General features: G+C 32.5%; 1 protein-coding gene across 11 annotated transcripts in view; it reads right to left on the reverse strand.

Annotated features, from left to right (window-relative positions):
- The window catches only part of LRP1B (LDL receptor related protein 1B), a 681,046-nt gene that overhangs the window by 46,805 nt on the left and 611,820 nt on the right, over positions 1-22,421 (reverse strand). For 10 of the 11 annotated variants that reach the window (XR_010832147.1, XM_048062804.2, XM_048062799.2 and 7 more), the window contains 12 exons: positions 19,854-19,960; positions 19,117-19,246; positions 18,020-18,126; positions 17,002-17,134; positions 14,152-14,274; positions 12,371-12,493; positions 11,965-12,102; positions 11,284-11,418; positions 10,149-10,268; positions 9,175-9,416; positions 2,440-2,663; positions 2,060-2,166 (listed from right to left, as the gene is read on the reverse strand). Coding sequence is in view for 9 of the 11 variants with exons in the window: in XM_048062804.2 (XP_047918761.2) it covers positions 2,060-2,166; positions 2,440-2,663; positions 9,175-9,416; positions 10,149-10,268; positions 11,284-11,418; positions 11,965-12,102; positions 12,371-12,493; positions 14,152-14,274; positions 17,002-17,134; positions 18,020-18,126; positions 19,117-19,246; positions 19,854-19,960 (1,689 nt within the window). In the remaining 2 variants the exon portion in view is untranslated. Of the gene's footprint in view, positions 1-2,059; positions 2,167-2,439; positions 2,664-9,174; positions 9,417-10,148; positions 10,269-11,283; positions 11,419-11,964; positions 12,103-12,370; positions 12,494-14,151; positions 14,275-17,001; positions 17,135-18,019; positions 18,127-19,116; positions 19,247-19,853; positions 19,961-22,421 lie in introns of those variants that run through there. The other variant, XR_007162924.2, reaches the window with a different exon arrangement.

Genomic DNA, 22,421 nt, shown 5'->3' on the forward strand with positions numbered 1-22,421 from the left:
TCTAACTATGTATTTGTTACCACCAAAACTTCATACATAGTAATTATTACAGAACTAAAAATAAGATTATTTTAATTAAATTAGGTTGAAAGTGTTGCAAGAATTAAGCAGCAATATCCACAAATGTGTTTACACTCATATATATGGAAAGAGAGCAAAAGTGAGAGAGTGAGAGTACAAACAAGTATAAAAGACAGAAAACAATGTGACTACTCAACCTCTAGGCAATAACTAAATAGTTAAATCGAGCAGTCCATGTTACTCTAGGGGATGCTTAAATGATTAATATGTCATTTTAAGTCATGTCAAAAGCTTCAACCTATAACAATATTTGAACCATAAAATAATTTAATTCAGAGCTTCTGAAGTTATAGTGTATTTTTAATAAGAATGGGAAGTATTTTTCTTCCTATTTATGTAAGTAGGTAAGTCAGAAAAAAATACATCAAAAGAAATTATACATAACAGCAAAAATTCTCATCTTAAGGTCATAAATTAATCAGCTACAGATAGATGAGAGGAAGTAGAGGATGTGTGATGCATAAACCAGTGAAATATGTTTCTATTTGTAATTCTGTTTTTTTTTTAAAAAAAAAAGTCTTTAAAAGAAACACTAGAATTCAGACATACAGTTAAAGAGAATAATTTCTGGTAAAATAGCATCATAATGTGTTAACTCTGGGTGTTATAAGGTACTTGTAAGAGAAAATATTTTAGAAATAGTTCCCAGTCTCCAGCTTAAAATTATATATATATTTTTTTGCATTTTAGTAAGAATACTTAAATATCAAAAAAAAAAATATCTCAATGATTCCTTCACAATACCAGAGATAGCACATAGTAAAAAAAAAATATATATATATTTTTAGAACTATATTTACAGATCTGTGCATCTGGCATGTTCACAATGTTTTATAAAAGAAGCTCAGCAAAAAACAAGCAAGAGTTCTGATAAACTAAATTATGATCTCTTTCTGTCCTAATCATCAGAATCTACTTACTGAATTTATTATTGACTATATATTATTGTGTTTCAAACTTGCCTAGAAAAGAGCATTAGCTTCTTCTCCTCAGAGCTTTCCTTATCACGGAAATAATGCCTTAAGTTGTTATATTTCAGTCTAATCATGTCAATAAAGAGAGGGTATGACCTTTGTAGGGTGAGTGTAATTTGCATATACAACTCCATAAACCCACCTCAGCTAGGGACTTAGAAGTCTATTAAAATATTACTACTTGTGGTAGTGATAGTGTCAGCTAACTGACATTTAGATATTCAGATAGTAACCTCTAGAAAGAAGCCTGTATTTCAATAGATATGCATAGCAAAGTTGGACAACCCCTAATTTGCAATACAATAATAACAAATTATCATTGTATGCCTGAAGAAACATCAAATATTGCATGAGAAAATGGGTTGCAAACACATCATTTGTGGTTTCAAGACAGGATGCTGATATTTAAGAGAGAACCATTTCATTATTGATTTATCATTTCCTTTGTCAAAAAAAAAAATTTACTTTTATCCTGACAATGGAGTCTTAATGGTAATTCATAAGATCTCAACATGCACTGTCAAGCTTCAAAATATTTCTGTAAAATACTGAGATAATTAAGTTGTTGCTTCTTTGAACACCTAAAACCTCATTTTATATTATTTTGCAGAGTATTCAGGAAACTAACTGTAATAGGCTGTAAGACTTCACATACGGTCTTAGAAAACGTGTTTCTCTGCTAACTGGTGTTCCCTTAATTGATTTTGCTTGTCAAGTGTTATTGAACAAATCATTTTTTTTAAACTGATTTTATATAGTCCTTTGGTACTGCTTTGTAAAATTAACCAGTTAAGCTTTGTTACAAGAGTGTAAGTCATATCAAGATGCATTGTTTGAAAAAAATAAAGTTTTTTTATTAGTAGCTGCACATCAATAACCTGAATATATATTAAAAAGTATACAATAAATATATATTTGAAAACTGAGAAATGAGAATTCAGACAAAAAATCCACAATGAATTAGCAAATGCCATGTGATTAAGAAGAATGGATAAGGTGCACACCTGTAGGTCTTTGTAAATTCTTTTGAACCAATATCCTCCTCAGTGTACCATCCATAGATGATTCCTCTATGTGAGAGCGATCCCCAATAACTGTCCAGTACATCATCCTAAAAGCATTACACATAAAAAAAAAAAAGAAAAAAGATAGAAGCCTATACTAAAACCCAGAACACTTTATAGATACTATTTTTTTTTCTTTTGTGAGCAACCTACCTGAAAGATGGGAGATAGCTCACCCTGATTTACATACAAGTAAACTGAGTGGCAAGGTTAAGTAAATGACTTGGAAAAGTTTAGACATTAGTGGATATCATTTTGTTTCTCTTAATTTGCATCGTTATTTGAATTACAAAACCAGAGTAATGTTGAAATATACATACCCCTTTTTAGGATTTACAGCAATTGCATATGGTTCTCCTGCGATACTTGTTAGGAGTCTTGTACAGTTAGGTCCATTCAATTGACCTACATTGATGGAATATCTCAGACTAGTCCAATGAGTTGTATAGTAGCTGAACCAATGCATTCTGGAATGATCGGTCCAGTAAATATTTCCAGCAATCCAGTCAACAGCAATGCCCCTAGGTCTTTTGAATTCTGGACACTAAAAGGAACAGATGTTAAAGTCAGATTTAATGAAATGATCATTCACAGCAGCTGCATAGTCACAGATTTGTATTGGCAAGGAACTTTTAGCTTTAACATATATGGTGAAAAATTTAAAAACACTTCAATGGAAAGACAAGCTCCACCTGTAGGAGTAAAAACAGTGGAAGCAGACTGCTCATAGTTCTACTCAACAAAGAACAAGGCAATGGTTCAAAACAACTGTTTCATCAAGTCTTGGGCTACCTAAATTATTAAAACAGCACTTAGGCATGAGCTACATGAACTACTAATGCTGAAGCAAATAAATGTTACATATCGAAATTCCAAATGAAAGTAAAAGAAAGAACTGAGATTATTATACTCTATGAAAAACTATGCTATGCAATCCCTACCTAACCCTCCCTCATTGGAAATGTTTTTTGAGACCATTCTGAGTTATGGCACCTCAGGAGTCTGCCAAGGAAAAATAAAATCACTGCATTCAGAACACTGCAAAAAATTACCTATGTATTCTGCACAATATTAGTATGCAGTAGTAAAGAAGCTATTGAAGCACTTTTCCTCCCTTGCTGTTAACTGTAACTGTGCTCCACCATCAATTAAAACGAGAGCTATTCAGCTTCACACACAGCATTTACAAGAGTCTTGACTGATTACATCTTTGAGATTATAAACCATCATATCTGGTTTATATGAAATCATATCTGTATTATGATTTCACAGTTATGATTAAAGTCTAGATCCTAAAATACAGTCCTAAGGGAATAAGATCATACTGCGAACTGGAGATACATATGAAGAATATTCTCTGAAATTTACTAAAATTCCTGAAGAGAGAAGTAAAATCTATAAAATAGGACTACCCAATTATTTCTTACATGAATGCAGTATATCACCAAAAATTAATACTTGCATGAACTAAATACATATAAAAATTGTACACTGGTTTACATATAATTATATCAAGTTAAGTTATGAACAAAAAAATTCTATTCTTTGACAAATGCAGCAACAGAATGCTAGTAAACTATGTAACTGAAATCAGTAAAGAAAATCCTAAAATAACTTATTTTCCTTGGGTATCCTTAATACTACAAAGACATTTGTAGACTTTTTTTTCATCATAAAATAAAGGTCATTTCAGTCTCTAGGTGAAGTAATAGGACGTGCAACGGTGCATTTAGATAGCCTGCTGTTTGTAAAACTTTAATCCTGCAAAAATGTCATAGAATGCATGTTATAAATGTAAACAGAACCCCGACTTCCTATTTAGATGAATATTAAACCAGCAAAATCAACCACCAAATTTACAAATTGGTACTTCTTTAAAACACAGGTCATAGTAGTTTTTTTTAGTTAAAATAATACATCATAAATCTTTTTGCAAAATGACGATACGAGCAGGATATGCTTTCAGAAATAAAACAAAAATAAATTATTCTTTCAAGAAGTGTAGCATCTGAATGCAACATTGTTTTTTTTTTTTCCACTCGTTAAGTAATCCAAGCATAACTCAAAGAATTTCAAGTAAAAGACATCATACCTGAAAATGTGTTTTTTTGATTTTTTTTTTTCCTGATAACCTTTCATTGCATTTTTTAATCTAAGATCCTTTTAATCCGGGATAATATTCATGAATCTGTGTCTAGAAGACTCTCATGCCTGGAGATCTCCAGTTACTATTTTGGAGACCATTAAGATTAATGACTTACCTGGAAGCACTGGACTACAGTGCTGGAACTACACTGGACTACACTGGAACCAAATGTTCTTTTGGGACAGCAGCTACCATGGCCAGCAATGTCCCTTGCCTTTCTTTGGACTGTTCATGAACCGCTGTTTATAGTAAGACTGCCTTTTTTTTTTTTTTTTTTTTTTTTTTAACCTGGTTAACACATCATGCAAGTTCCCATGCAGTGTGAGGGGTGGTTCTCAAAAAGCTGATGAAAGTGGATGAAACATGCAGAAAAACTTCTGGAACGCTGATCTTTCCTCATTCTCAACTATACAGGAGAAGTGAAATTCCAGTAATGCTGGGATTCATATTAAAGATCAAATTAACAAGGAGATAACCATACGAAATGGAAAGCAGACAGCTGGTGTAACAGCTTAAAAAGGGAGAATAATAATAATAAAAAAAACTAGCTGATGCTACTGCCGTTTAATTCTCAGTTGTGTTCATTAAGTTTCAACCTAGCTATATCATGTTTCTGGTGTCTTATGCAACTTCTTGTACTGTCTACGAAAATTACTTATTGTAAATGAGCTTTTACCTAAATAGGTTATTTGGATTATGTTAATTTTAAAGAATGATTTTTGCATACAGAATAAGGCTGAAAATACAGGAACGAAATCCTATTTTCTACAGTTCTTTTAGCCCACTCTGATGCTGAATATAATTTACTACAACTTATTAGAAAACCTGGGATTTGAAGCTTGATAACCTTTTATAACGTTAGTTTCTGCACATCTACTGAACATGTCAGCCTGACCATTTTTTATCTGAATTGTTGCCTATTGTAAAACATCTTTTAAAGGTACATAAATAAATAAACCTACAGTAACATCTTGGATTTGGAAATCGTTTTGATATAGTGATAGATTACATTTAGAAATCAATCTCTGAAGCCGAATTTGATTGGAGGAAGTTTGTTACACATACAGCAGGAACTCATCACCTTGCAATTCTCAGCATTTTAACTAGAAAAGACAAATTAAAAATATAAGTTCTATCATAAGTACATCTGAAGAAGTATTTTTGCTGTTTTCTTTAGAGATGTTTTTGGTATTGCATTTCTGTAGAAAAAAAGAATGATTTATTTTTTTTAATGTATCTTGATTAAAAATAATATATTATCCAATAATAGATAACAATAAAAATAAATTAGAAAAGATGATACTTGAGAACTCTTAGGCTTTCACTTATGAAGACAGAAAATTTCCTTAACAGATGAGCATCCCGGTAGATGCAAATATTCACCAAACCACTGTTTGTATTACATAAGTAGGATCATTTAAATAACATATCTATCTGATACCAGACAGAGAGGCTCTCCTAAGGTCATAATTAAACATCATCCATACAGAGCTGCTGCTTCAATGTAAAGCAATAACTTAATGCTGTTACCTTTAAGAATAGTAAAAACATTCTGATGATATGCACAACTAAAAAAGAAGCAGAAAACCTGTTGCTGTTCAAATCAGTTAACAGCTGAAAAGACCAGTGTAGATATTCCTTAAATATTCCTTGAGCTTGAATATCTGCTATTGTCATCAAGAATTTGCACAGGAACTCTCCTGTACTAATGGTATCATGGTGTGTACTGGAACATCTCAGTGTATGGATCTGAGCAGGATTTTTTTTCTTTAAATAGTATTTATTAGCACTTGGAAAACATCTTCTGCACAATTAATATACTGTGAGGTAAAAATACACACGTCAGTTCCAGTAACCTCATGAAACACATAAGTCACAGAAAATATTTATGAGGGTAACCTGGAAAATTTCTGTAAACCAAACATTATCATTTTATAGATTTCAAACTAGTCGGCAGACTTAGATACCACTCTTACTTCATATAATGTGCATTAACAGAACATATTTAAGCTATGGTACATTTTAGCTGGGGTTAGTAGAACATTTAAACCATTTTTCCATTTAAAGCAATGGACTGAATTCCCCATGACCCGGGGAAAAGTTGGGAGTACATGGGTAGATAGCTATATCATAGGAGTAGTTGAGGGCCCTTGTTAAGCTCTCAGAACAGTGAGCCTGGAGAAAGCTTCTAATATACTGATTAAATACATTACAAAACCTATGTTTTTCTTCCTATTATACAGTACAATTATTTTAATGTTCAGCTTTGTGTTCTCTTCCATGAAAAAACAGCACTTGAGTTTAAGTGGCAAATCATTGTGTTGAAAATTCACCTCCGATAACTTATATATCCTCTCTCAAAGGATTACACCAGTAAACAGCTGCACCAGTTATCACCAATTCACTTGTATGAACTTGATCAGAATGTAATCCTCTTCTGTATCTGCCAATAAACTCTGAAGAGTTGATATTTACTATTTCTTTTAATGCTTCAATTTGTGCCAAGTTTAAACCCCTTTTCACAGATAAATATAAGAGATACTCGAAGCTGTTCTCTGAGGAAGGCTCTTGATATGCTAATTCCATGGAGCAATTTCAGTTGAGATGTATTTTCTGCATTAATGCAATTACCTGAAAATGCAGGTGAGTTTGTTCAAGTTTGCCATCCTGATTTACATATCAAAGTCTAGATATAAAAGTTATAATGTAACCTTTGAAAACTTATCCATTAAAAACTTGAGTTAAGTATAAGGAATTTTCAAGCTTTTCAAAATCAAAATTTAAGTGACAGTGCTAAAGCAACACTATAAATTAATTAAATCACTGATCTGCTATATATATGGCAATAGTATTTGAGTATTAATGAGATAATATTTGGAAAATATTCTGAATAGGTTAATGCATTAAGAAATAAATGCTTCACAAATATAAATGCAAGGTGGTTGGAATTAGATGACCTTTAATGTCCCTTCCAACCCAAGCCATTCTGATTCTATGATAAATGAAAGGTCTCCAACTTATATTCAGATATACTCAATTCTGTTCATTTTCCACATACAGATCTGTAAAAAGCTTTATATGGCTCGGATGAAGCACCTTCACAAGCATCTACCATCTACCTGAATTGTTAGACGAAAATGGTATATAAAGAAAAGCATTTTTTTTTTCATGCAACACTGGGAAAGCAAAGCTGTATTTCGATAACCTCAACTTAAGAGGAAGTGACTAGAAAGTATTCTGGCATAATAGCAAAACAGTAACACAAAAAACAATATAAAATAATAGTAATTGTAAGAACATTTTTACTTTATTCATTTTAAACATGGAGACAACATTGAATCAGTTAGGAAAATTTGAACCCCTGGACTATTAAGAAGTCTCAAGGAAGTTTATGTTCAATTTTATGGATCCATAATAAAGCACAGATCCATTAAAGATGTTGTGGGCCAACAGACTACACTTACCTTTGTAGGAGTTGACTGGATATTAACCACGAAGAAATAAAATAAATCAATAAAAATAACAACAACAACAAAAAGCCCAACGCGTTCATTTCACAAGACTTTACAAGTTTGTTATTTTCTTTACGTAAGGAATTTGATACAGAGGTTTGTCTAGCAGGACTTCTTAGGTACAGGTATCTGCCACTTTCATATGAAAAAAAAATATCACAGTAGAATTACTCCACATTTTCAGTGAATACTTAGATTCTCAAAGTATCCTGCCCCAAAACTTGAATGACATACGTGACCAATAGAAATGCTAGGAATAATCTTCTGTTTTAGATCTACTTCCCACACATATGCTATCATAAACAACTGTCCACTGGTGCCTACATCCTCAGGGTTTCTGCTCAAAGGTCAGAAATGTCATTCACTTGCAAAGGTAATTTTCTTGGAGGAAAGGTACTTAGAGCTGGTTTCAGATGTGCAAGATTTGAATGACAGATGAACGATGACTGTTGCTATTGGTGTTTATTGTACTGGATACAAAAGCATTCATGTAATGTAAGCTCATCCCTGTTAACTCTCTTAATTTTAAGGAAACAGCTAGAAAGATGTTCTTTCTAACCTCACTTCTACTGGCCAAGAAAAAAAAAAAAGAGTAACTGAGTAACTCTCCTTCTGCCATCACATTTAACACAGTCAAAAATCTAAATTTAGAGCATTGCAGAAACACAGACCTACAGATCATGTTGTTATCTTCAGTTCAGCACTAACATATGCTTGAGAATCTTCTACATATAGATTAGGTAAAATGAATATCAATCTGCACTTCATTTGTTTACAAGTAAAGACTGCTTGAAATTACCCTAGGTTAGAAAAATCCACATTTCTTCAGCAAATGGCAAAGTGACATTTATACTCATTCAAAAATAACTACGCAGTTAAGTAAATAAAGGAATAATTACTGCTTTCGTTTTTAAGTGTTTCTCATAGATTTTCTAATATTATTGTTTACCTGGTCACTATGGAAATCAGGCCTCTCTTTGGCCTATCTAAATTTTTTGTTTTCCAAGTATTTGAAATTCATGCCTTTCTTTAAACAATATCACATATATATATATTATAACCTCTCTTCTTTTCTCCCTCTTAAAGAAAAAAAAGAAAGAAAGAAAAGTATATATATACCTTCCTAGTACACAATATTTCCAAGTTTCTAACGTATTGGTTATTTCTGTGTAGAACAATTTTAAATACAGTTGTGTTCTCCTAGAGCCATGATGAAGTCTGTCAAGAGTCTTGAAAGGAAAGGCATAGTAATTTAATTCAACACATACTATTTGAATAAAATAATTATCAAGTAACAATTTTAGCTTATTAAATCATTAAATTATTATAAACAATTGGAAAAGAAAAATAAATGGAAATATATTTGTTATTTGTAATCTTTGGGTTTGTTTACTTACTATCAAGCCACTGTTACTTTGCCTTCTCTCTCGGTCATGAAGTTTTTTGTAGAAAATTCCTCCAGGATTAAACTGAGTACTCCAAACAATCATGTTCCCTTGAAAATATGCATCCATTCCAGTTATCCTTGAATTATGTTCAATATGTGATATTTGTTGATGAACATCACTGTAGTTGAATGGATATGCAAAACCCAGGATGTCAGTGTCATTAGCAACATAGAGAACTTGATCTTCAGAGCCTAGGAATTATTATAATGAAACAAAAATAAGGTAAATGTCAATTAAGGCAAAAATCAGTGGTTTTCACTCAAGTAGCTTTTTGGTGTTTATCTGACCATTTCTTTCGTTAAAAAAACCACTCATGCTCTGGACAATAATTGCAACTCTTCATACTTTGATACTATTATATGACTTCAATGTTCTCCAGACTCATACTTATATATTACGAAGTGTGTAATGTAAGAATTTGGGCACTTTAAGCAATATACAAAAATAGGGGATATTATGCATATATCCATAACCCACATCAATTGCTACACATTTTTAAATGCATGTTGTGTCTAAAGGGTCCTAAACAAACACAAACATGCCAATAGGCATTATTTTAAAGTGCTCTAGTATCTTTACTGAAGAGAGTGAAGCTTTGAAACTGACTACAACAGAAGCAAACTGGACTAGAGTTGCTATAGAACATGCACAGTAATGCCTTACATCTCAGCATTTCAGATAGTGTTTATGGATACATGTGAATGTGCAATATTTATGGTTATCTAGTTACCATCTACATTTGGATATCATATATGCTATTCATAAGAAAGGTTATTCTGAGTTGCTTTGAGAATTACTTGTGTGTATTATTCAAGAAATATTTATCTAAATATTGATTATATATGCAACACATCAGCGCTACCAATGATGTACATAATAAATGATTTAGTATAGCCCATTTATTATAATTTCTGTAGCCTTACCTTTTGCTACACAACTGTTATTCCTCTCCTTATAATTTTTCTCACATGTACATTTGTATGACCCTTTAATGTTATTGCAATGTTGGGAGCAGGCACCAAATACCATACACTCATTGATATCTGTGAGGGAAACAAATGCAGTTTATGAATCTATAGTCTAATACTATCTATTATTTAACTGAACATCCTGGAAAAATGCAAATGAAGAAAACAAACTCATAAGTATCAGTATATCTTGCAACAGTGAAAGGAAGCTTTCTGCAATTATTACTAACGTTATTCCCACTGTAATCAACACACCTCAGAAAGACATGTATATATATATTTACTATTTCTCCATCCTTCTTATATAAACCTATAATCATTAGAGCTTGAAATCAACTTTGAGAATGAAAATGCCTGCTACAATTATTTCCAACACATCTACCTCTGTTAGACCAAAAACTAAATGATCACCTGTTATTGGACAACCTCCCATGAATGGCATTTTCTCAAAAATCAAGTAATTAAGCTTTTTTATCAAGAGTCTATTCACTTTGACAGTCCCATTGAAGTGATCTGCACTTTTTTCTGCAAGTTACTGTTCACCAGTAAAAAAGAAATTTAATTCTTAAACTATTCTTTGGAAGGTAGAAGTACTTATCTTTAATTATAACATCCTTTTTTTTCTGCTCAATGTGCCATCATAGATATTAAGACATGTTTTCTAAGGTATTTTACCTTCAAACTATTTATCTTTGTTTCAATTCTCAGTTTTATGCATCTTCATTATTTTTAAGCATCCAAAGTATTCTCACATATATATTTAAAAGCCGGTCCTAAATGCTCAGTTAAATATTCTATTAGACCATGAATCATCCATTAAAATCTTAAATTAGAAATTCATTTAATATTTGTCCTGAACCTTTTGACATTCACAATCAATGTTAATCTTTGATAACATCTCCAGGTATATTCATAACTCTACATCCTGTAAGTCCTTTCAGTTTCTTATCTCGGTTTCTAAATCTCACAGCTATGAAACAGTTTGGGAAAAAAAAAAAAAGTGATATGCAACCCCTTCTTTAGCATAAAAAATGGACTACCCAGCTGACTTTTAATACTTTACAGTAAAAGTGATGGAAAAGGTCTGTACCTTCACATTGTCTATTTCTCTTGTTTCTCTGAAATCCAGGTTTGCATTGACACAGCAGAGATGTTTTTGTTTGATTACAGTATGCATCATCTCCACAAGGATTCACATTAGCTTCACATGTATATTCGGTGACACCTAAACATAAACAAAATGTCTAAAAAAAACCTGATAGATTTGTTTATCTGTTAAAAATGACATTAAAATAACAAAAAAAAAGTGACAAATTTATCTTTCCGTTGAAAGATCAAGGTAAATTTTAAACAAATATATGACATTACAATGTTTATCTACTTATGCATATAAATTGACACTATTTAGTTGAAATACTGTGCTTCACATCAAGAATTTAATACCAAAATTTATCTTGCTGCAGATGTGAAATAAAGTGCAATCCATTTATAGCTGATCTACTCCAAAAAGAACTACTCTAAACGCTCTAAAGGCTATTGCAACTTTTCCTTCCTTTTGCAGTACATCAAATAGAATTAAAATCAAATAACAATTAGCTGCCTTTTTTTTTTTTTTTTTTTTTAAGACTTTATCTGTTTATATACACTGTACAGGTTATGTTATTTTCATGTTACACTTCAATGTTGTTGAAAAGGTTTTCAATGGATGAAAGTCTCAGTTTATTCTTTATTTTCTGCTACAATCATGAAAACAAACTGTCAGAAAACTCACTTATTTTGCAGTCTTGCTCATCTGAACCATCTCCACAGTCATCAAACCAATCACACTGTAGTTCCATTGGAATACATTTCTTATCATTACAAGCAAATTCATCTTTTTTACAAGGTCTTGTTTTATATGCGATTTTATCTATGTAATTACAAATGAGTAAGAAAAAAAAAAACAGTATTTAGGCAGTATTTAAGCTTTTTAAATTATTTTAGACACATGTAAATTGAAATGACCATGAAGCATTAAGCAACTGGAAATTATTTCAAGCTTAATTTCTTTCAATTTCAAACTCTGATCTACTAACCTCCAGTTAAGCTTTACTGAAGGACAAGCAGATCTCTGTAACAAAGTTTGCCTTCAGGTTGTTTTCTTTGATCTGAATGCCTTGAAAGGTAATGTCACCTACCACAGTGATCTTCATCCGAGTTATCACCACAGTCATCAACCTCATTGCAAATCTGTTCGGGTCGCAGACAAACTCTGTTGTTTCTACATCTGTACGGCCTTGTTGGAGGGCATGGAAACTTTACTGTATATTAAAAAAAAAAAAAAAAAGAAATCAGCTACTACCCAGCTAGTATTCTTGAATCTTCTTTAATGTCTCCTTATCAAGGCAATGAGCAGGCATGGGAACACAGCTGTCCTTGACATACGAATGGTACTTTTTATGTTCTGATACCCAATAAAAGAACACTTAAGCAAAGTTTACAGTGTAAGTTTTTCATTTCAAGAATGAAATTATTTTGTGTGATATGGATAATTACACTTTTTTTTTTGAGAATCATTAAATATGACTGACATAAAATAAAGGAAGTAGCAAATTTAATGCTGATCTGTATTTTGATGTAGAAACAACTTTTTCCCATCTATGCACTTCCTCTAAGAAGATTATTTTTTCACAAATATCTTATCTGAAATTATATGAATAGAAGTAACAATGGAAAACTGTATCAAATTGGATGTGCTCAACAACTGTTTGCATTGATGATTCCATAGATTGTTGTTCAATGGAATGTTAAAGTTAATTATAGCTGTAAAAGTTAAGTATAGCTGTAAAAAATATTTTCAACATTAATTTTATTAAACTTGACTGAACTCATTATGAAAATAACTTGTAGCTGTTAATCTAGGATTTTTTATTTTCCAAGAACTCTGAGAATTTCAGTTTTACAGTGTTTCAGATTTATAAAATTTCATTTTTATAGCTTCTGTGAAGTTATTTTATTCGCAATTGCAATGGCAGGTGTCCTGAAAGCAGGAGCACACAGTAAAAGTTTATCATAACCTTATATTCCCTATTACCTGATAGCTGCTTTCTCCCCTGTTTCCTCATTGGCTGAGTACTACAGGTTCACAACCTATTTGACGCGCTTCCATATACGTACAATTTAATTTGACCAACCATTAATTTCTCCTTTTTCTTTTTTTTTCCTTCTTCTCTCATGACTAGAGGGCCCATGATTTTTGTTTTTACTGATTTTGCATGGCTCATCCTGTTTTTCTTAGCTATCCTCCTTATTTTGGGACAGTGGGACCTTCCCCTTATCTGCTTAACATACTCCACACTGCTATGCTGCACAATCACTTTTGAATATGCAAAGTTAGTGGAATTTTCCACTGCAAAGACACCTTCTATTGCAAAAACAACTTTGTTTCTCACACTATCTAATAGATGATGTCTTTTGTTTTGTGCATTTTTGGAAAAAATGGCTTTGGTATTTCTAAAGTTTTGTGATGCTAGACTTCTTAAAAAAATTACTCAAGGTAATTTCTATGTAATGTAATAATACATTTAGCATTTGTTAAAGAACTGTTGTTTTTAGAATAAACAAGTATACATCTACCAGATAGACATAACTTTAAAAAGGCACGTAAGTAATTTCTTATTTGACATCTACCCTGTAATTTTAACAAAGACTGTAAACTGAAAAAAGAGAGAGGAGGGGGAAATTATATCCAGTTCCTCTGTCTAGAGTTTTCACTGACACAGGTAACAGTATAACGCAATATGAACTCAGTATTTAGAAAGTATTTGCTTGTATGCTCACATTTCAAGATGATCTTCTAAAGATCAAATGAAGAAAACTTAGATGTACGTGTCCTTATACACTTAGGTATTTACATGTTATTTCTAAATCACTTACTGGCGTTACTACATTGAAAACACTGAAAAATTTAATGCCATACCACACATTTCAGCAACTTCATCAGAGTTATCCCCACAGTCATCCTCTCCATCACAAACCCAAAAATGCAGTTTGCAGAGAGAATTGTTGCACAAGAACTCATCAGCTCTACATATACTTCCCCCTGGAAGGAAAGAAAGAAGGCAAAAAAAAAAAAAGGAAAACAGAAAGACAAAGAATGAATGTCAGTTCTTGATAAAATCAGTAACATTATTACACATACTATCTGCAAAGGATAGCACGTAGTGTAACTACATGAACAAATCCCACATGTAAGAGTTGAAGAAGCAGAGGGAAATACTCATTGTACTGTCTTCCTTGACCATACGCTTCTTCCACTTTCTTTTCATGACTGTTATATCTAGCAATTTCTTATTTGGCCTGACTAGAAAGATAAGTTACCAAAGAAAGACAATGAAAACTCACCAGCTATAAACTTTGCTATTAGGGTAGATCTAGACATATAGGTACAGAGTAGATAAGACTAGGTGACCTCTAAAAGTCTACTTCTTTTCTTATTGGGATATTTAGCAGACACAAAACACATCAAGAATATTTTTTCCATACAACTTTGGTATTGATTGATCTCTGAAACATCTAACAAAACAGAACAGAGTGTGAGAGCTAGAGTGTTCAAGCTTTAAAAATGCTTCAAGTTGGATTCAGTTTTAATATGTGCAGCAGTAAGAAGGTATTTTGTTTCAAAGATGTTACAACTAAATTTTACCATTACAATCAATGAAGTTATAGAAACTTCTTGAAGTCTTGAAGTTCATTTTCTACAGAACATATTTTTCTGGTAAATGGATTCTCAGTTTTCTGAGAAAAGTAGAATACAGAAGTAAAAAAAAAGAAAAAAAAAAAGGCCATGTACCTGCAGAGGAGGAAACAATGAAATTTTTTAAGATAGCATCAAAACTCTCCTTGTGGCTTTGCTCAATGCATTACATCTATTCTAATAGTTAGATTAAGCTCCAGTGGCTTACTTATTCACTCAGTGCCCTGTTCACACCCCATTAAAATGAACAGAAGGGTTTCTTTCACCATAAAAGGTTCAGAACAGGTTTATTATTTTTTTTTTTTTCCAGAACATTAATTTGTATGAAATACCCACTGTGTAAGAGGATGCTGGGAACTCTCATTCTATGTTACTGAATATGAGTCACCTCCATTGCAAATATAAGTTACAAGCAGTAACAGAAATTTTATTTATTATTATTCATGGAAAAAATATAATCCAAGTTGTTTTTTTTATTACAGAAGACATGAATATAAATAATTGTGTGTATAATCACAATAAAACCACAATACTAGTTGAATCATAAGACTGAAAGAAACTAAAAAGTTGTATTTTTTAAACATGCATTTGTGGGCTACAAATAAATAGTATGGAAATTGTTTCAGAATGCTATAGAATAAAATTCCATTTTTGTTTGCTGTATTTCTAAAGAGAAAAAAAATAGTTATCAGTGAGATAAACTGGCATTTGTTTTATGTGATTGCTCTGCCTGTCATAATTCTTTTATAGAATAGATTTCTATAAGAGAAATCATAATTGTGACATAAATACAAAGTATTATAGCAATAACCAACTAGGCAAAAGGTTTCTTATTGCATTATAAGCAATTTGCAGTTCACAGAAGCTTCATTATGCCATCCAAAGAATAATGTAGGCTCCAGATAAAATAAGTATGTTACTACTTATTTACAGTTCATTGCTTTTCAAAGAGATATAGGCTAGATATTTGTAAAGGCAGTTTTAAAATGGACTTCTAAAAGTTTGTTGATTTTTCCATCTTTTTAAAACAGTTCATATTTCAACACTTCCAAATATGATATTTGCTCTTTGCAACTGAACATCTCTGGAACAGATTTCAGATTTCTTCATTGTTATTCCTTTCTTCCATATTTCATAATTTTCTGGTCTTTCAAACTAAATCATCCTATATAACCTCTTCCCCCCCTTCCCCCCCAAGGTTAAGCATTGTGGCTTTGTAGTTTTATGATACAAATAATGGAAGAATATTTTGCTCTGCAATTGCTTGCTTCACCTCAGATTATTATTGCTTACTTCTGTACTGCATTATACCTTTGAAAGTACACACAGATCATATGACTCTAGATGCCTAATCCACAGAACTATACTCGAAAGAGAAAGAAAAAAAATAAAAGTCTGGAAAAATAAAACAAGAAACTGACAAAATGCTGAGTAAAATTTTACTATGATTTCTTTGACTGAGAAGTTCTGTCTTTGCCACAATTATTGAGTTACTACACTTAAAAGTCTTGTGCAGAGTTACACTGCTACTGCCTGGTAGTTAAAGAAAGGTTCAATTTAAAAAATAAATTCAGAAATAAAACATTTTTCATGGTCCTAAGCTCAGAAGAAATACTAGGGGGAACTTCAACAATATTTAGTTGCTTACATCTATGCATCTGTGTCATATATGTATGCAAATATATATGAATGCACAATTGAAAAGGCATATTAGAACAAGATTTCTGAATTTTCATCAACCCTGAGAATTAGACTAACAGATGTATTTCTCAAAAACATTTGGAAGCTTAGTATAACCATGAAGGTATAAGCATAGTGTTTAGCTTCATGTGAATCAACTTATGTGCATACTTCTGTTCTATTAGGAGAGAGAATTCAAAGCGTGGTCTTACAGTTTCTGGTTAGATGCAGGATTTCATCTCATGAAACAACAGAATATTGGGGTCTTATTTATTTAGCATTTTTTCATTATAATGCATGGTTTTCATCTTATTGTTGTAAGATTGTTTTAAATAACAACAGTCTAGTAATAGTGGATGTATTACTGATTTCTTTGATGATAAAAAAACCAACCTTGGTCACAGTCTTCTTCATCACTGCCATCCACACAGTCATGGATTCCATCACAAAGCCATCGGACAGGAATACAGTAAGCCTTATTTTTGCATCGAAATTGATCTTCTTTACATTCTGTTACACAATCCATCTGTGTAAATACAGATGTGAACTGATTATTAATGAATAAAAATGACAACATACTTAATGACAAACTTAACAAAATTTACTGATGCTTTTTCATTGCCCTATGTATTTAATAAAATACAGTTGTCCCTGACAATGGAATATGTAATTTAAATAGTTACTGAAGTCCAAGTGAAATCGTAACCACACTATACATGTTCTGATAGTGCTTCTGTTGCTCAGCATTAGCAATGGAATTCGTGGCTATATTTATATGTCTAAAGTGAATTGTCCTGAAAGAAACAACCCTGGACATGAAGCCAGTTAGTACAAACTGTCTCATATCCACATCAATCTGGACTAGAAACCTACAGAATAGATTGTCTTCACCTGCACTGGGTAGCATTTAGCTCATGCAAACTTCTGGCTCTAAATGGCCCCTTTATGGCTCTGAGAAAAAAACAACTATTTTTGGTCTTTTTTTCTTAAAGTTGTTCAAGAAGGTATTAGCGTTTTAAAAAAGATATCAACAGTGTAATATCTAGGAAGAGTATGGCATGAAGGCCCATGGAGAGTGAGGTGAGTCCTAGGATTATTCGATATCTCAAGGACAGAGGGAGGCAAATGTGACACAAAGTCATCCATGTTGTGAGTACAGAACAGTCTCTGAAGCGAACTGCCCCAGAATGACATCCAGGTGTTGATTTAGGGGAAACAAACTGACCTATTTGAAAAGAAGGACACACAGCAAACAAACATAATCCACTGTAAATACAAAGCAACCAAAATCATGGGGCTAACTTATCTGACAATGTTCAATGAATGCAGAAAGAAAAAAAGTGTCTCTATTCAGTTCAAAAACTGTTACAAAATTCATGTCATACACTAGAAAAATAAAATTATCAGTTACCTCATCAGATCCATCAGCACAGTCATACTCCCCATTACATTTCAAAGATGCTGAAATACAGCCTCCACTTGCACAGACATACTCACTTGAAGAGCAGGTTGGAGATGCTGGTTACAAACACATATTTTAGCATTAAGAAAAAGATAACTTATGTATAAGCTGCCTTATGATTCCATGTCTTTATCTGGTTTAACACAGTGTGCAAACATGTATTTATAAGTGACGAACTTTTCCAAACTTACAAGGAAATATTTGACAAAACTGAATTGTCTCATCCTAAGTAAATTATATAATGACAATGAAAGGATATGTGTTTTATCACTGAGAAATTTCTTTTTGTGTTTTCCTTATGCTTGGTAAGGATAGCAACTACACATATACACATATTCATGTAATTAGTATATTATAAAATGCATACTTAAAGTGGGCCTAGGCTTTACGTAAATTATATAAATGCTAATAATTAAACAAACTTAAGTTATATGAAACCGCAATTTTGGCATGTATACATTATTAAAGTTTAAATAAATACATATTAATCAGTTTTTATTTAAAATACAAGTAGACATTTTTGTTGCATTGGAAATCAGGAGAGTTGTGTCATAAAATTCCATAAGCTTCATTAATGCAGATGAAGCTTACAAAAATATAATGCAAATATAAACAACTGAATTTTCCAAGACAATAATAATGAAATAAAACAACAAATTTGCTAGAGAAAACCTTCGTGTAAGGACTAGTAAATAATGAATGAACACCATAAAACAAAAAACCTCCAGATACCCTAGTAACATGCCAACAGATGCTGGTATTCTCAGAGCAAAATTTTGTAACCTGAATTATATTTCACTAAAATTAAATAGCATTCCTCTCAACAAGTTTCATATTGCGTGGCTGTATATAATTTTTTTTAAAAACATGAGTAGGAAGACAGAATAATACAAATTCAAAAGAATGAACTATATCAGACTTATTTGCACTTCTCCCTACTCGCAATGCACAAGTAGTCAAGTTGTTGACTTATTTTCTCCTTGTTTCATTCTGATTTATTCCTTGTTTCATTCAGTTTTATTTGTCAGCATTATATAAAACAATACCTGGTTCACAATTTTTCTCATCATCCCCAAGTTTGCAGTCTTCATGACCATCACATTTCCATTTTGCTGATATGCACTGACCGTTGGAACACTGGAACTGATCCCTTGAACAGCCTGTTTCACAATACCTCTGTTACAATAAAAACAATGTGTATACAAAATCAAGAGTTTAATATAAACATAGGTAAATATACAGCTAATCAGAGAAATTAATGGCCATAACCCTTCACATTATTAAATATAGCAATGCCTTATAAAATAAAATATCTTTGTAAGTATGATCCATGAAAGGTGGGAAGCATCTGAGGTCCAATACTAGCAGGAAAGGAAAGGGGACAAAAGGAAAGAACAGAGAAGCTGCAAAGCAAATATCCATGAAGCTTCTGCTACATAAGCAACAGTCTACGTTTTTTCAACAAAAAACATAAACCAAACAAACCAACTGCTGGTATTGAAAGCAATAGCTCCCCAGCTAGAACAGAAAATGTATGGAGGATGGGAAGAGGTTCAGATCATTGATGGGGCCAAAAAGATGTAGATACACTACAGATAAATATGACTTGCTTCTCCTTTTAGAACTAATTAAATAGGTTCAATTTAGTAAATACATATGTATTTATCGACTCACGTCTACAATTTCCATTACTACTTATTAAAACAGTCATATGTGGAAAAACCATGGTCAAACAACATAAAACTACCAATTTTCTCAAATGTTTCTCCTGGAAGAAACCTACCTCATCTGAGCCATCTGCACAGTCATAGTCTCCATCACACCAGAATCTTGCTGAAACACAGTCTCCATTTGCACAAAGAAAGTCTTTCAAAGTGCACGTTTGAGGCTCTGAATAAAGAAAAGTAACAACCGAAAGTAGTAAATCTCTGTTTATTAGCATTTAGATAAAAATATTTCATATAAAAAAATCCCCAAACAACTAATCGATGAATTACTGTAACAAAGTCAAAAAACCACCAACTCTGAAACTCTCAGGATTTTTTTATCTATAGGATTTTGTATTGTTAAAATTTAAAACTAAATTTCATTTACATATAAGATATTAATGAAAATACTGTCATTTCAGTTGTCAAATTTCTTTAGAAAATAATGTGATGATGAATATATAAACATTATTTATTTTAATGCATGCATGTTATCACAGGTTCAGTGAGAGATACCACAGGCTAGAAATTTGTTTTGCACTCATTGCTATCCGATCTAATTAGAACTAAACAGATCTTTCACTTTCAATCGCTCAATAGTGTACCTTTTATCACATACCTTTTAGCAAATATGTGTGTCAAGAATTAGCTTCCCCTGTGCTAAGCATTCAGGGGAACAGTCTTGAGATGGTAAATGGAATACCTAAGAAGGAAGGTTCGGAGTTTCAAGTAAAATAATTCCGTTTTCAAGCAATTAAATATGGGACGAAACATGACAATTATCTACTGACTGAAATGCTGACAAAACTATTAAAGTGTTTTAACAGAAAGAGAATACAATGAGGTGAAAAAGTTAATGGACAGCATACTTTCATAAAAAATACACTATTGTCAGAACGTTAGAAAACAGAAAGGAAGTAAAAGTAAGAACAAGGATGGAGTTTTTAAGTAATGTCAGAGAAAACAGAAAGGAGATGTTAGATAAAAAGACTCGTAGGAGCTTACAGATGGACAGGAGACAGTAAAAGTTGGAAGGTAAATGGGATATTTTTTGATAAATTGATATGTTCTTCTATTCCCTAGGAAGAAACAAAACACAGGTAGGTCTGAAGTCACTATAAAAGGCGGACACAATAAAAGGGAAGAGCAGACAAAATTAATTCAAGGTACAGGCAAAGCAAACAGAAGTAGGCCTCAGGGAACGATGGAGTAATCGTGCGAAAGTGAGATTTGTTGCTTCAGCCTATTTACTTCACTGTCTGCATAGCTCTGCATTTTTGCTTTTACTGCCATGAAAACACTGGACAAGGGATCAGAGTGGAAGATTCTCCCAACAGAATACCATGCACTTTCCTCCTGAAAATGAGGACAAACAGCTGGTAAAGGGCTGAAGGGCATGTCCTATGAAGGGAGACTGAAAACACCTGGGTCATCTAGCATGGAGGAAAGAAGGCTCAGAGGCGACCTCATGCTCTCTACAACTTCCTGAGGAGGGGAAGTGGAGAGGGAGGTGCAGATCTCTTCTCCTTGATAACCGATGAAATGTGCCAGGGAAGGTTCAGACTGCATATTAGGAAAAAAATTCTTTACTGTGAGGGAGGTCAAAAACTAGCACAGACTTCCTAGTGAGGTGGTTGATGCCCCAGGCCTATCAGTGTTCAAGAGACATTTGGACAATGCCCTCAATAATATGTTTCAACTTTCAGTGGTCAGGCAGTTGGACGAGATGATCTCTGAAGATCCCTTGAAACTGAACTAATCTGTTCTAAAAGACACTGGAAAAAAATGAAGTCCCTCTGGACTGTGAGCCATTAGATTAAACAAAGGTACAGAAGAGATAATTGAGCAAAATTTAATTGAGCCTCTATGTGGAGCCTCTTGACTGCCACAGTTTTGGGAGCGTAGGACTGAAAAAGCAACCAAGGTTTATTTGTGAGAATATTTCCATTGGAGGAAACACTGCATTATGTAAATAATATAAAATCAAGAAAAAAGATTGATTGGTAGAATCTTTTCAACAGAGAGCTGGGAAGAGTTCAGGCAATTGGCAAACAACAACAACTAAATCAGTGGAGGAAGGGGGAAAAAGAGAAAGGAGGAGAAGATGAGAGCAGCAATAGACTGAGTAATGTTAAAGGGTCTTTAAATAGCAATGGAAAGTAGCAACATGCCTGTTTTTGAGAAACATAACAGAGTGATCAGGGAAAAGCTAAAACAAAACAAAACAAACAACACTCCCATCCCACACCCAAAATTAGAAACTTCCAATTTAGAATTTGGCAAATACCAACAGCATGACAACATATTAGACATGAGTCGCACAGATCTATGGTAAAGTCAAACTAAGATTTTTTTTTTTTTAATAGAAGTCTCCATTTTTAGAAATCAAAGACTGTCTCAAGAAAGGAGTATTTTTGATGAATGTTTCAGCTTCTTCATTTGTTTTCCCCTCACTTCATAATTAAAAGCCAAAATTACCCTGTTTGAAAGTTTTTAAAGAGGAATTTCATTTTTCAGGTAGGCACAACTTTTCATTTTGAAGCTGTAGGAAAGTAGTAATAGAAGCAGATCTACACCAATTTCATCAGTTCTCCAGCAATGTTATTTTTAAGCAAATCAAAGGTTAGCTTTTATATGGATTCTTA

Source organism: Anser cygnoides, chromosome 6 (assembly GCF_040182565.1).
Source record: "Anser cygnoides isolate HZ-2024a breed goose chromosome 6, Taihu_goose_T2T_genome, whole genome shotgun sequence".
In the NCBI taxonomy this organism is placed as follows: domain Eukaryota; kingdom Metazoa; phylum Chordata; class Aves; order Anseriformes; family Anatidae; genus Anser; species Anser cygnoides.